Consider the following 13,268-nt stretch of genomic DNA (forward strand, 5'->3'; position numbering starts at 1 on the left):
CTACTGTATATAACCTCTACTGTATATAGCCTCTCTACTGTATATAGCCTCTCTACTGTATATAGCCTGTCTACTGTATATAGCCTCTCTACTGTATATAGCCTGTCTACTGTATATAGCCTCTCTACTGTATAAAGCCTCTCTACTGTATATAGCCTCTCTACTGTATATAGCCTCTCTACTGTATAAAGCCTCTCTACTGTATATAGCCTCTCTACTGTATAAAGCCTCGCTACTGTATAAAGCCTCTCTACTGTATATAGCCTCTCTACTGTATATAGCCTCTCTACTGTATATAGCCTCTCTACTGTATATAGCCTCTCTACTGTATAAGCCTCTCTACTGTATATAGCCTCTCTACTGTATAAAGCCTCTCTACTGTATAAAGCCTCTCTACTGTATATAGCCTCTCTACTGTATATAGTCTCACTACTGTATAAAGCCTCTCTACTGTATAAAGCCTCTCTACTGTATAAAGCCTCTCTACTGTATAAAGCCTCTCTACTGTATATAGCCTCTCTACTGTATATAGTCTCTCTACTGTATATAGCCTCTCTACTGTATATAGCCTCTCTACTGTATATAGCCTCTCTACTGTATATAGCCTCTCTACTGTATATAGCCTCACTACTGTATATAGCCTCTCTACTGTATATAGCCTCTCTACTGTATATAGCCTCTCTACTGTATATAGTCTCTCTACTGTATATAGCCTCTCTACTGTATATAGCCTCTCTACTGTATATAGCCTCTCTACTGTATATAGCCCCTCTACTGTATATAGCCTCTCTACTGTATATAGCCTCTCTACTGTATATAGCCTCTCTACTGTATATAGTCTCTCTACTGTATATAGTCTCTCTACTGTATATAGCCTCTCTACTGTATATAGTCTCTCTACTGTATATAGTCTCTCTACTGTATATAGCCTCTCTACTGTATATAGTCTCTCTACTGTATATAACCTCTACTGTATATAGCCCCTCTACTGTATATAGCCTCTCTACTGTATATAACCTCTACTGTATATAGCCCCTCTACTGTATATAGCCCCTCTACTGTATATAGCCTCTCTACTGTATATAACCTCTACTGTATATAGCCCCTCTACTGTATATAGCCTCTCTACTGTATATAGCCTCTCTACTGTATATAGCCTCTCTACTGTATATAACCTCTACTGTATATAGCCTCTCTACTGTATATAGCCTCTCTACTGTATATAGCCTCTCTACTGTATATAACCTCTACTGTATATAGCCTCTCTACTGTATATAGCCTCTCTACTGTATATAGCCTCTCTACTGTATATAGCCTCTCTACTGTATATAGCCTGTCTACTGTATAAAGCCTCTCTACTGTATATAGCCTCTCTACTGTATATAGCCTGTCTACTGTATATAGCCTCTCTACTGTATATAGCCTGTCTACTGTATATAGCCTCTCTACTGTATAAAGCCTCTCTACTGTATATAGCCTCTCTACTGTATATAGCCTCTCTACTGTATAAAGCCTCTCTACTGTATATAGCCTCTTTACTGTATAAAGCCTCGCTACTGTATAAAGCCTCTCTACTGTATATAGCCTCTCTACTGTATATAGCCTCTCTACTGTATATAGCCTCTCTACTGTATATAGCCTCTCTACTGTATAAAGCCTCTCTACTGTATATAGCCTCTCTACTGTATAAAGCCTCTCTACTGTATAAAGCCTCTCTACTGTATATAGCCTCTCTACTGTATATAGTCTCACTACTGTATAAAGCCTCTCTACTGTATAAAGCCTCTCTACTGTATAAAGCCTCTCTACTGTATAAAGCCTCTCTACTGTATATAGCCTCTCTACTGTATATAGTCTCTCTACTGTATATAGCCTCTCTACTGTATATAGCCTCTCTACTGTATAAAGCCTCTCTACTGTATATAGCCTCTCTACTGTATATAGTCTCTCTACTGTATATAGCCTCGCTACTGTATATAGCCTCTCTACTGTATATAGCCTCGCTACTGTATATAGCCTCTCTACTGTATAAAGCCTCTCTACTGTATATAGCCTCTCTACTGTATAAAGCCTCTCTACTGTATAAAGCCTCTCTACTGTATATAGCCTCTCTACTGTATAAAGCCTCTCTACTGTATATAGCCTCTCTACTGTATAAAGCCTCTCTACTGTATAAAGCCTCTCTACTGTATAAAGCCTCTCTACTGTATATAGCCTCTCTACTGTATAAAGCCTCTCTACTGTATAAAGCCTCTCTACTGTATATAGCCTCTCTACTGTATAAAGCCTCTCTACTGTATAAAGCCTCTCTACTGTATAAAGCCTCTCTACTGTATATAGCCTCTCTACTGTATATAGCCTCTCTACTGTATAAAGCCTCTCTACTGTATAAAGCCTCTCTACTGTATAAAGCCTCTCTACTGTATATAGCCTCTCTACTGTATATAGCCTCTCTACTGTATAAAGCCTCTCTACTGTATAAAGCCTCTCTACTGTATATAGCCTCTCTACTGTATATAGCCTCTCTACTGTATATAGCCTCTCTACTGTATAAAGCCTCGCTACTGTATATAGCCTCTCTACTGTATAAAGCCTCTCTACTGTATATAGCCTCTCTACTGTATATAACCTCTACTGTATATAGCCTCTCTACTGTATATAACCTCTACTGTATATAGCCTCTCTACTGTTATTTTTCACTGTTTTTTACTGTTGTTTTTATTTCTTTACTTACCTATTGTTCACCTAATCCCTTTTTTGCACGGTTGGTTAGAGCCTGTAAGTAAGCATTTTATGTATTCAGCATTTCACTGTGAGGTCTACTACACCTGTTGTATTCAGCATTTCACTGTAAGGTCTACTACACCTGTTGTATTCAGCATTTCACTGTAAGGTCTACTACACCTGTTGTATTCAGCATTTCACTGTAAGGTCTACTACACCTGTTGTATTCAGCATTTCACTGTAAGGTCTACTACACCTGTTGTATTCAGCATTTCACTGTAAGGTCTACTACACCTGTTGTATTCAGCATTTCACTGTAAGGTCTACTACACCTGTTGTATTCAGCATTTCACTGTAAGGTCTACTACACCTGTTGTATTCAGCATTTCACTGTAAGGTTTACACCTGTTGTATTCAGCATTTCACTGTAAGGTCTACTACACCTGTTGTATTCAGCATTTCACTGTAAGGTTTACACCTGTTGTATTCAGCATTTCACTGTAAGGTTTACACCTGTTGTATTCAGCATTTCACTGTGAGGTCTACTACACCTGTTGTATTCAGCATTTCACTGTGAGGTCTACTACACCTGTTGTATTCAGCATTTCACTGTGAGGTCTACTACACCTGTTGTATTCAGCATTTCACTGTAAGGTCTACTACACCTGTTGTATTCAGCATTTCACTGTGAGGTCTACTACACCTGTTGTATTCAGCATTTCACTGTGAGGTCTACTACACCTGTTGTATTCAGCATTTCACTGTGAGGTCTACTACACCTGTTGTATTCAGCATTTCACTGTGAGGTCTACTACACCTGTTGTATTCAGCATTTCACTGTGAGGTCTACTACACCTGTTGTATTCAGCATTTCACTGTAAGGTCTACTACACCTGTTGTATTCAGCATTTCACTGTAAGGTCTACTACACCTGTTGTATTCAGCATTTCACTGTGAGGTCTACTACACCTGTTGTATTCAGCATTTCACTGTGAGGTCTACTACACCTGTTGTATTCAGCATTTCACTGTAAGGTCTACTACACCTGTTGTATTCAGCATTTCACTGTAAGGTCTACTACACCTGTTGTATTCAGCATTTCACTGTAAGGTCTACTACACCTGTTGTATTCAGCATTTCACTGTAAGGTCTACTACACCTGTTGTATTCAGCATTTCACTGTAAGGTCTACTACACCTGTTGTATTCAGCATTTCACTGTAAGGTCTACTACACCTGTTGTATTCAGCATTTCACTGTAAGGTCTACTACACCTGTTGTATTCAGCATTTCACTGTGAGGTCTACTACACCTGTTGTATTCAGCATTTCACTGTAAGGTCTACTACACCTGTTGTATTCAGCATTTCACTGTAAGGTCTACTACACCTGTTGTATTCAGCATTTCACTGTAAGGTCTACTACACCTGTTGTATTCAGCATTTCACTGTGAGGTCTACTACACCTGTTGTATTCAGCATTTCACTGTAAGGTCTACTACACCTGTTGTATTCAGCATTTCACTGTGAGGTCTACTACACCTGTTGTATTCAGCATTTCACTGTAAGGTCTACTACACCTGTTGTATTCGGCACACGTGACAAATCAACGTTGATTTGATATGCCCACCAGTACAAGACAACCCTAATATCCCTATTACCATCTGGTTTATATAACCACCATTACAACACAACCCTAATACTGTCTACAGTGCCTTGCAAAATGATTCAACCCCCTTGGCATTTTTCCTATTTTGTATTATTACAAACTATAATTTAAATTGATTTATATTTGGATTCCGAGTAATAGCGTCACGATTTCCGCCGAAGTTGGTCCCTCTCCTTGTTCGGGCGGCATTTCGGCGGTCAACGTCACCGACCGTCGAGCCATCGCTGATCCACTTTTCATTTTCCATTGTTTTTGTCTTGTCTTCCATCACACCTGGTTCCAATCCCCCCCCCCCCCCCATGTCCTTGTGGGTAATTGTTTCTTATAGTGCTTGTACAACGGTATGCTGGTATTTACCGGGTTTTGTTTGACCCATTTATTGTATTGTTCTGTTGACGGTGGTTTATGGATATTAAACGACACCGTTGTGAATCAGATTTCACTCTCCTGCGCCTGACTTCTCTGCCGCCAGTACGCACCTCACTACAAATAGACATGATCCAGATTGGTGAAGTGAAATGAAAAAAATGACAATGTTTCACAAAATTCTAAACGGAACAGTGGTGCGTGCATATGTATTCACCCCCTTTGCTATGAAGCCACTAAATAAGATCTGGTGCAACCAATTACCTTCAGAAGTCACATAGTTAGTTAAATGTGCGTAATCTAAGTGTCACATTATCTGTCACACGATCTCAGTGTATATATACACCTGTTCTGAAAGGCCCCAGAGTCTGCAACACCACCAAGCAAGCGGCACCATGAAGATCAAGGAGCTCTCCAAACAGGTCAGGGACTAAGTTGTGGAGAAGTACAGATCAGGGTTGGGTTATAAAAAAATATCTGAAACTTTGAACATCCCACGGAGCACCATTAAATCCATTATTAAAAAATGAAAAGAATATGGCACCACAACAAACCTGCCAAGAGAGGAACGCCCACCAAAACTCAGGGACCAGGCAAGGAGGGCATTAATCAGAGGCAACAAAGAGACCAAAGATAACTCTGAAGGAGCTGCAAAGCTCCACAGCGGAGATTGGAGTATCTGTCCATAGGACCACTTTAAGCCAGACACTCCACAGAGTTGGGCTTTACGGAAGAGTGGCCAGAAAAAAAGCCATTGCTTAAAGAAATAAGCAAACATATTTGGTGTTCACCAAAAGGCATGTGGGAGACACCCCAAACATATATGAAAGTAGGTACTCTGGTCAGATGAGAGAGCTTTATGGCCATCAAGGAAAATGCTATGTCTGGCACAAACTCAACACCTCTCATCACCCTGAGAACACCATCCCCACAGTGAAGCGTGGTGGCAGCATCATGCTGTGGGTATGTTTTTTAAATCAGCAGGGACTGAGAAACTGGTCAGAATTCAAGGAATGATGGATGGCGCTAAGTACAGGTAAATTCTTTAGGGAAACCTGTTTCAGTCTTCCAGAGATTTGAGACTGGAACGGAGGTTCACCTTCCAGCAGGACAATGAGCCTAAGCATACTGCTAAAGCAACACTCAAGTGTTTTAAGGGGAAACATGTAAATGTATTGGAATGGCCAAGTCAAAGCCCAGACCTCAATCCAATTGTGAATCTGTGGTATGACTTAAAGATTGCTGTACACCAGCGGAACCCATCCAACTTGAAGGAGCTGGAGCAGTTTTGGGGGGTGAATAGATATGCACACTCAAGTTTAAATTTTTTGTGTGTCTTATTTCTTGTTTGTTTCACAATAAAAAGTGGTAAGCATGTTGTGTAAATCAAATGATACAACCGCCCATAAAAATCCATTTTAATTCCAGGTTGTAAGTCAACAAAATAGGAAAAATGGCAAAGGGGGGTGAATACTTTCACTAGCCACTGTATTTCCTCTCTCTCGGTCTGTCTCTCTCTCTCTCTCCCTCATCTCTCTCAACTCCTGCAGTAGTCAGTAGTCTGTGTGCCTACTGATGACCACAGGGACTCTGGGTATCTAGCATCATTCAGTCTGCCATCTGTCTGCGGAAATCCAACTCTCACTCAGTCTTTAAAGTGCCATTCAGGGTCTAAGGGTTCTTAATACCAGGTCCTTCATAGGCTCTCACTTTCTGAAGGTTAACTACCTACTTACTTAACTCAGGAGGCTCTGACATAGGGAGGCTCCTCTGACTGACCAGGCACTGAACTTTCCCAGATTAATCGTGACTCCTGTTTGAGACCCAGGTTTCCCAGATTAATCGTGACTCCTGTTTGAGACCCAGGTTTCCCAGATTAATCGTGACTCCTGTTTGAGACCCAGGTTTCCCAGATTAATCGTGACTCCTGTTTGAGACCCAGGTTTCCCAGATTAATCGTGACTCCTGTTTGAGACCCAGGTTTCCCAGATTAATCGTGACTCCTGTTTGAGACCCAGGTTTCCCAGATTAATCGTGACTCCTGTTTGAGACCCAGGTTTCCCAGATTAATCGTGACTCCTGTTTGAGACCCAGGTTTCCCAGATTAATCGTGACTCCTGTTTGAGACCCAGGTTTGCTCCCATCACATTTCAGCCTTAGATGCTTCACCTTTGGTGTTTACAGATCTGAAAGGAATAGAGCAGAACCAATCCACTCTCTCTCTCTCTCCTCAGAGGTATCGTCATCAGCCTCATCCTAACGACATGTTAATTAGCCAAGGTCAGGACATGGCTGTGAGGAAACAGAGTAGGGGACATCAAAAAAAGGCTGCTGGGGGTGTGAGGATGACTCACATCTCTTCCTCAAAACAAGTTTGATTTTCCCTGGTTGCTAGGATTACAACATCTCATTTCCATGTTGTTATGTCTTCCCTTTCTTCTCCAGATGAGATGGTGATGAAGTAGGTGTGTGTGTGTGTGGTTTCTACAGTTACCTACAGTATAACTGTGTCTCCTCTCTCCAGACGAGGTGAATAGGGAGGAGATGGAACAGGCAGTGCAGCTCAGAGTTGGAGAGCTCATCATCATCGTAGTGGTGCTCGTCATGTGGGCAGGTATGTCAACCGCAACACAACCACAACCACAATTCAACCATTAGGCCTACACAACCATTAAACAACCACATCACATCACACCCATAACACAACCACAATTCAACCATTTGGCCTACACAACCATTAAACAACCGCATCACATCACACCCATAATACAACCACAACACAACCACTTCCACAATTCAACCGGTAGGCCTACACAACCATTAAACAACCGCATCACATCACACCCATAACACAACACAACCACATTCATGCATCATGTGGACTGGAAGAGAACCTTATTCAACCATGACTACAACTTCAAACATAAGTGTAACAGAACCATAACACAACGTTAACACAACCATATCACAACGTTAACAACTGGAACACAACATTAACACGACATTAACACAACCAAAACACAACGTTAACACAATGTTAACATACATCTGGCACTTTGTTGTTGATGTAATGTTATCCTAGACTAACAAGCACTAGAGAGATAGAAACAAAAAATCACCGGAGATAGAAACTAAAAATCACCGGAGATATAAACTAAAAATCACCGGAGATAGAAACTAAAAATCACCTGAGATAGAAACTAAAAATCACCGGAGATAGAAACTAAAAATCACCGGAGATAGAAACTAAAAATCACCGGAGATAGAAACTAAAAATCACCGGAGATAGAAACTAAAAATCACCGTAGATAGAAACTAAAAATCACCGGAGATAGAAACTAAAAATCACCGGAGATAGAAACAAAACATCACCGGAGATATAAACTAAAAATCACCGGAGATAGAAACTAAAAATCACCGGAGATAGAAACTAAAAATCACCGGAGATAGAAACTAAAAATCACCGGAGTTAGAAACTAAAAATCACCGGAGATAGAAACTAAAAAAGTATGACCAATGACTTGGCCGGCTGACTTTGATAAGCAACCAGAAATAACTAGCGATTTTCCGGTTCATTAAAAAAGCTTAAGTTAGATATCGTTTGTGTTTTCATGTGTTGAATCGATTCGACCCTTTTCCAGCTTATCTTTCTAGAAAATAAACAGTCAGCTAACTAGTCTAAATATTCTGATATAACTATCTCCTTGATCCTGCTTTGTAGTGTACCCCTCAGTTTTATCTACACACTCTGCTATGAATGCATACAGCCGACTCTCTACCGCTACTGGATGAACCTCTATAACTCAAACATGGAGTCCACAATTACCCAGCTAGATACAAATGAAAAAAAGATGGAAGATGAAGGAAGAAGATTGGTAGAAAGACAGAGAGAGCAGGAATGAAGAGAGAGTAGAGAGAGGTAAAGAATGAGATGGAAGACAGAGAGAGCAGGAATGAATAGAGAGTAGAGAGAGTAGAAAGAGATGGAAGACAGAGAGAGCAGGAATGAAGAGAGAGTAGAGAGAGTAGAAAGAGATGGAAGACAGAGAGAGCAGGAATGAAGAGAGAGTAGAGAGAGGTAAAGAATGAGATGGAAGACAGAGAGAGCAGGAATGAAGAGAGAGTAGAGAGAGTAGAAAGAGATGGAAGACAGAGAGAGCAGGAATGAAGAGAGAGTAGAGAGAGGTAAAGAATGAGATGGAAGACAGAGAGAGTAGGAATGGAGAGAGAGTAGAGAGAGGTAAAGAATGAGATGGAAGACAGAGAGAGCAGGAATGAAGAGAGAGTAGAGAGAGGTAAAGAATGAGATGGAAGACAGAGAGAGCAGGAATGAAGAGAGAGTAGAAAGAGATGGAAGACAGAGATAGCAGGAATGAAGAGAGAGTAGAAAGAGATGGAAGACAGAGAGAGCAGGAATGAAGAGAGAGTAGAGAGAGGTAAAGAATGAGATGGAAGACAGAGAGAGCAGGAATGAAGAGAAGGCTGGGAAAACAAGACATTACATGTGAGGAGAAAACAGACAGAGAGAGAGTTGCCTTCGTTTTTAAACTGGACCTATGGGGCGATAGTAATGCCAGACAGATTCCTCATTATGCTTAGATTTTTTGTTTGAGATGAGCACTGGTAGATGGTGGTGAAAACAGACAGACAGACAGACAGACAGGCAGGCAGAACGACAGACAGCCAGACAGACAGACAGACAGACAGGCAGGCAGAACGACAGAAAGGTAGACAGGCAGGCTAGCAGGCAGGCAGGCAGAACGACAGACAGGTAGACAGGCAGGCTAGCAGGCAGGCAAACAGACAGGATTACAGGCAGACAGGATTACAGACAGGTAGACAGGCAGACAGGGAGGCACGCAGGCAGTTAGACAGGCTTACAGGCAGACAGACAGAAAGACAGGCAGACAGACAGGCAGATAGCAGCTCTCAGCAGCTACAGTAGGACTGAGAGAATAGTGGAGAGGAGAGGAGATTCATCTCTCTCTCTCTCTCTCTCTCTCTCGCTCCCTCAATTAAAATTTCAATTTACGTTTTTTTATTGGCATAGAAGCATATGTTAACATTAACAAGTTTCATCTCTCTCTCTCTCTCTCTCTCTCTCTCTGTCACTGGCCAAAACAAGTGAAATATATCATATACAAAAGTGAAATAAACAATTTAAAAAATGAACAGTAAACATTACACTTGTTCTTCACTGGTTGCCCTTTTCTTGTGGCAACAGGTCACACATCTTGCTGCTGTGATGGCACACTGTGGAATTTCACCCAGTAGATATGGGAGTTTATCAAAATTGGATTTGTTTTCAAATTCTTTGTAGATCTGTGTAATCTGAGGGAAATATGTGTCTCTAATATGGTCATACATTTGGCAGGAGGTTGTGAAGTGCAGCTCAGTTTCCACCTCATTTTGTGGGCAGTGAGCACATAGCCTGTCTTCTCTTGAGAGCCATGTCTGCCTACGGTGGCCTTTCTCAATAGCAAGGCTATGCTCATTGAGTCTGTACATAGTCAAAGCTTTCCTTAAGTTTGGGTCAGTCACAGTGGACAGGTATTCTGCCAATGTGTACTCTCTGTTTAGGGCCAAATATAATTCTAGTTTACACTGTTTTTTTGTTAATTCTTTCCAATGTGTCAAGTAATTATCTTTTTGTTTTCTCATGATTTGGTTGGGTCTAATTGTGCTTCTGTCCTGGGGCTCTGTAGGGTGTGTTTGTGTTTGTGAACAGAGCCCCAGGACCAGCTTGCTTAGGGGACTCTTCTCCAGGTTCATCTCGCTGTAGGTGATGGCTTTGTTATGGAAGGTTTTGGAATCGCTTCATTTTAGGTAGTTATAGAATTTAACGGCTCTTTTCTGGATTTTGATCATTAGTGGGTATCGGCCAAATTCTGCTCTGTATGCATTATTTGGTGTTTTACATTGTACACAGAAGATATTTTTGCAGAATTCTGCATGCAGAATCTCAATTGAGTGTTTGTCCCATTTTGTGAATTCTTGGTAGGTGAGCGGACCCCAGACCTCACAACCATAAAGGGCAATGTGTTATATAACTGATTTAAGTATTTTTAGCCAGATCCTAATTGGGATGTTGAGTTGTATGTTATTTTTGATGGCATAGAAGGCCCTTCTTGCATAGTCTCTTGGATCTCTCTGTCTCTCTCTCCCCGTCTGTCTTTGTCTCTCTCTGTCTTTCTCTCTCCCTTTGTCTTTCTCTCTCCCCCCTCTCTCTCTCTCTCTGTCTCTCCCTCTGTCTTTGTCTTTGTCTCTTTCTCCCCACCTCTCTCTGTCTCTCTCTCTGTCTCTCCCTCTGTCTTTATCTTTGTCTCTTTCTCCCCACCTCTCTTTGTCTCTCTCTCTGTCTCTCCCTCTGTCTTTGTCTTTGTCTCTTTCTCCCCACCTCTCTTTGTCTCTCTCTCTGTCTCTCCCTCTGTCTTTGTCTTTGTCTCTTTCTCCCCACCTCTCTTTGTCTCTCTCTCTGTCTCTCCCTCTGTCTTTGTCTTTGTCTCTTTCTCCCCACCTCTCTTTGTCTCTCTCTCTGTCTCTCCCTCTGTCTTTGTCTCTTTCTCCCCACCTCTCTTTGTCTCTCTCTCTCTGTCTCTCCCTCTGTCTTTGTCTTTGTCTCTTTCTCCCCACCTCTCTTTGTCTCTCCCTCTGTCTCTCCCTCTGTCTTTGTCTTTGTCTCTTTCTCCCCACCTCTCTTTGTCTCTCTCTCTGTCTCTCCCTCTGTCTTTGTCTTTGTCTCTTTCTCCCCACCTCTCTTTGTCTCTCTCTCTGTCTCTCCCTCTGTCTTTGTCTTTGTCTCTTTCTCCCACCTCTCTTTGTCTCTCTCTCTGTCTCTCCCTCTGTCTTTGTCTCTTTCTCCCCACCTCTCTTTGTCTCTCTCTCTGTCTCTCCCTCTGTCTTTGTCTTTGTCTCTTTCTCCCCACCTCTCTTTGTCTCTCCCTCTGTCTCTCCCTCTGTCTCTCCCTCTGTCTTTGTCTTTGTCTCTTTCTCCCCACCTCTCTTTGTCTCTCTCTCTGTCTCTCCCTCTGTCTTTGTCTTTGTCTCTTTCTGCCCACCTCTCTTTGTCTCTCTCTCTGTCTCTCCCTCTGTCTTTGTCTTTGTCTCTTTCTCCCCACCTCTCTTTGTCTCTCCCTCTGTCTCTCTCTCTGTCAGTCACAGGCAGTGAAATAAAGGAGCTTGTTTCATAACTCACTCATCTTTCTCTTTCCCTCCCTCCCTCCCTCCCTCCCTCCCTCCCTCCCTCCCTCCCTCCCTCCCTCCCTCCCTCCCTCCCTCCCTCCCTCCCTCCCTCCCTCCCCCCCCCCCCCTCCTCCCCCCCCTCCCTCCCTCCTCCCCCCCCCCCCCCCCTCCCTCCCTCCCTCCCCCTCCCTCCCTCCCTCCCTCCCTCCCTCCCTCCCTCCCTCCCTCCCTCCCCCCCCACCTCCCTCCCTCCTCCCCCCCCTCCCTCCCTCCCTCCCTCCCTCCCTCCTCCCCCCCCCTCCCTCCCTCCCTCCCTCAGGTGTGATCCTCCTGTTCTGTCGTCAGTATGACATCATCAAAGACAACGAGCCCAACAACAACAAGGACAAAGCCAAGACCTCGTCAGAGTGCAGTACACCAGAACACCCACAGGGGGGGCTACTGCGCAGCAACGTCTGAAAACAGCCCCCACTGGCCACTCACCTATATGGCAATAACCTCCAATCCTATTCCTCAGGACAGGTGAGGCTACACAGCCAACCAGAACCGTCATACCTGAGGCTGCATCCTGATTCTTCATACTTCTCCTGAAGTGTGCGTGTCCTTGTATCTACAACATGACGATCACCACTACGATGATGATGAGCTCTCCAGCTCCGAGCTAAGACCCCTGACAACCATCTCCTCCACAAATCAGCACCTCAGACTACAGCACAGCACCGCACCAGGAACCCAGCCCAGCTAATCCCAGCAGCACAGCCCCGCACCAGGAACCCAGCCCAGCCAATCCCAGCAGCACAGCCCCGCACCAGGAACCCAGACCAGCCAATCTCAGCAGCACAGCACCGCACCAGGAACCCAGCCCAGCCAATCCCAGCAGCACGGCAGCACAGGCCACGATGGACCACAACCACCTACCACCCAGAGTGGGGAGACTGAAGAGGTGTAGGGTGAAGCTGCCCCAAGACGCTGATCTTGGGTCAGTGTCTAGGGTTGTGCCTTTCAGATTATAATACACAAGGTTAAATGGACACGGGAGGCCTGATCATAGATCAGCACTCCCACTCTGAGACGCTTTATGAACAGAGAGGAATTGATAGGTGTGGTCGAAAGTTCCAGCTAGACTATCAGAGGGCAAGGTAAAGTTATTGTCATATTGCTTAAACCTATCAAATCATTTCAGATCGCAACAGATGTCTAGAGGGAAGGGGCTAGTGACAAGGACAAGGAGCCTCTGTCTCCCCCTCCCTCTCTCCAGATTACTGTCTCTACACCCTCTATCTCCCTCTCTCCAGATCACTGTCTCTACACTCTCTGTCTCCCTCCCTCA

The 13,268-nt window shown here is 43.5% G+C and overlaps 1 protein-coding gene across 1 annotated transcript in view; it reads left to right on the top strand.

The window, feature by feature from the left end:
• fndc5b (fibronectin type III domain containing 5b) overlaps positions 1–13,268 on the top strand; it is a 44,557-nt gene extending 31,289 nt beyond the window's left edge. Inside the window, exons 4-5 of the mRNA XM_031793764.1 lie at positions 7,281–7,370; positions 12,258–13,268. Coding sequence (XP_031649624.1) covers positions 7,281–7,370; positions 12,258–12,397 — 230 coding nt within the window. The 3' untranslated portion in view covers positions 12,398–13,268. The remainder of the gene's footprint in view (positions 1–7,280; positions 7,371–12,257) is intronic.

Source organism: Oncorhynchus kisutch, linkage group LG17 (assembly GCF_002021735.2).
Source record: "Oncorhynchus kisutch isolate 150728-3 linkage group LG17, Okis_V2, whole genome shotgun sequence".
Classification (NCBI taxonomy): domain Eukaryota; kingdom Metazoa; phylum Chordata; class Actinopteri; order Salmoniformes; family Salmonidae; genus Oncorhynchus; species Oncorhynchus kisutch.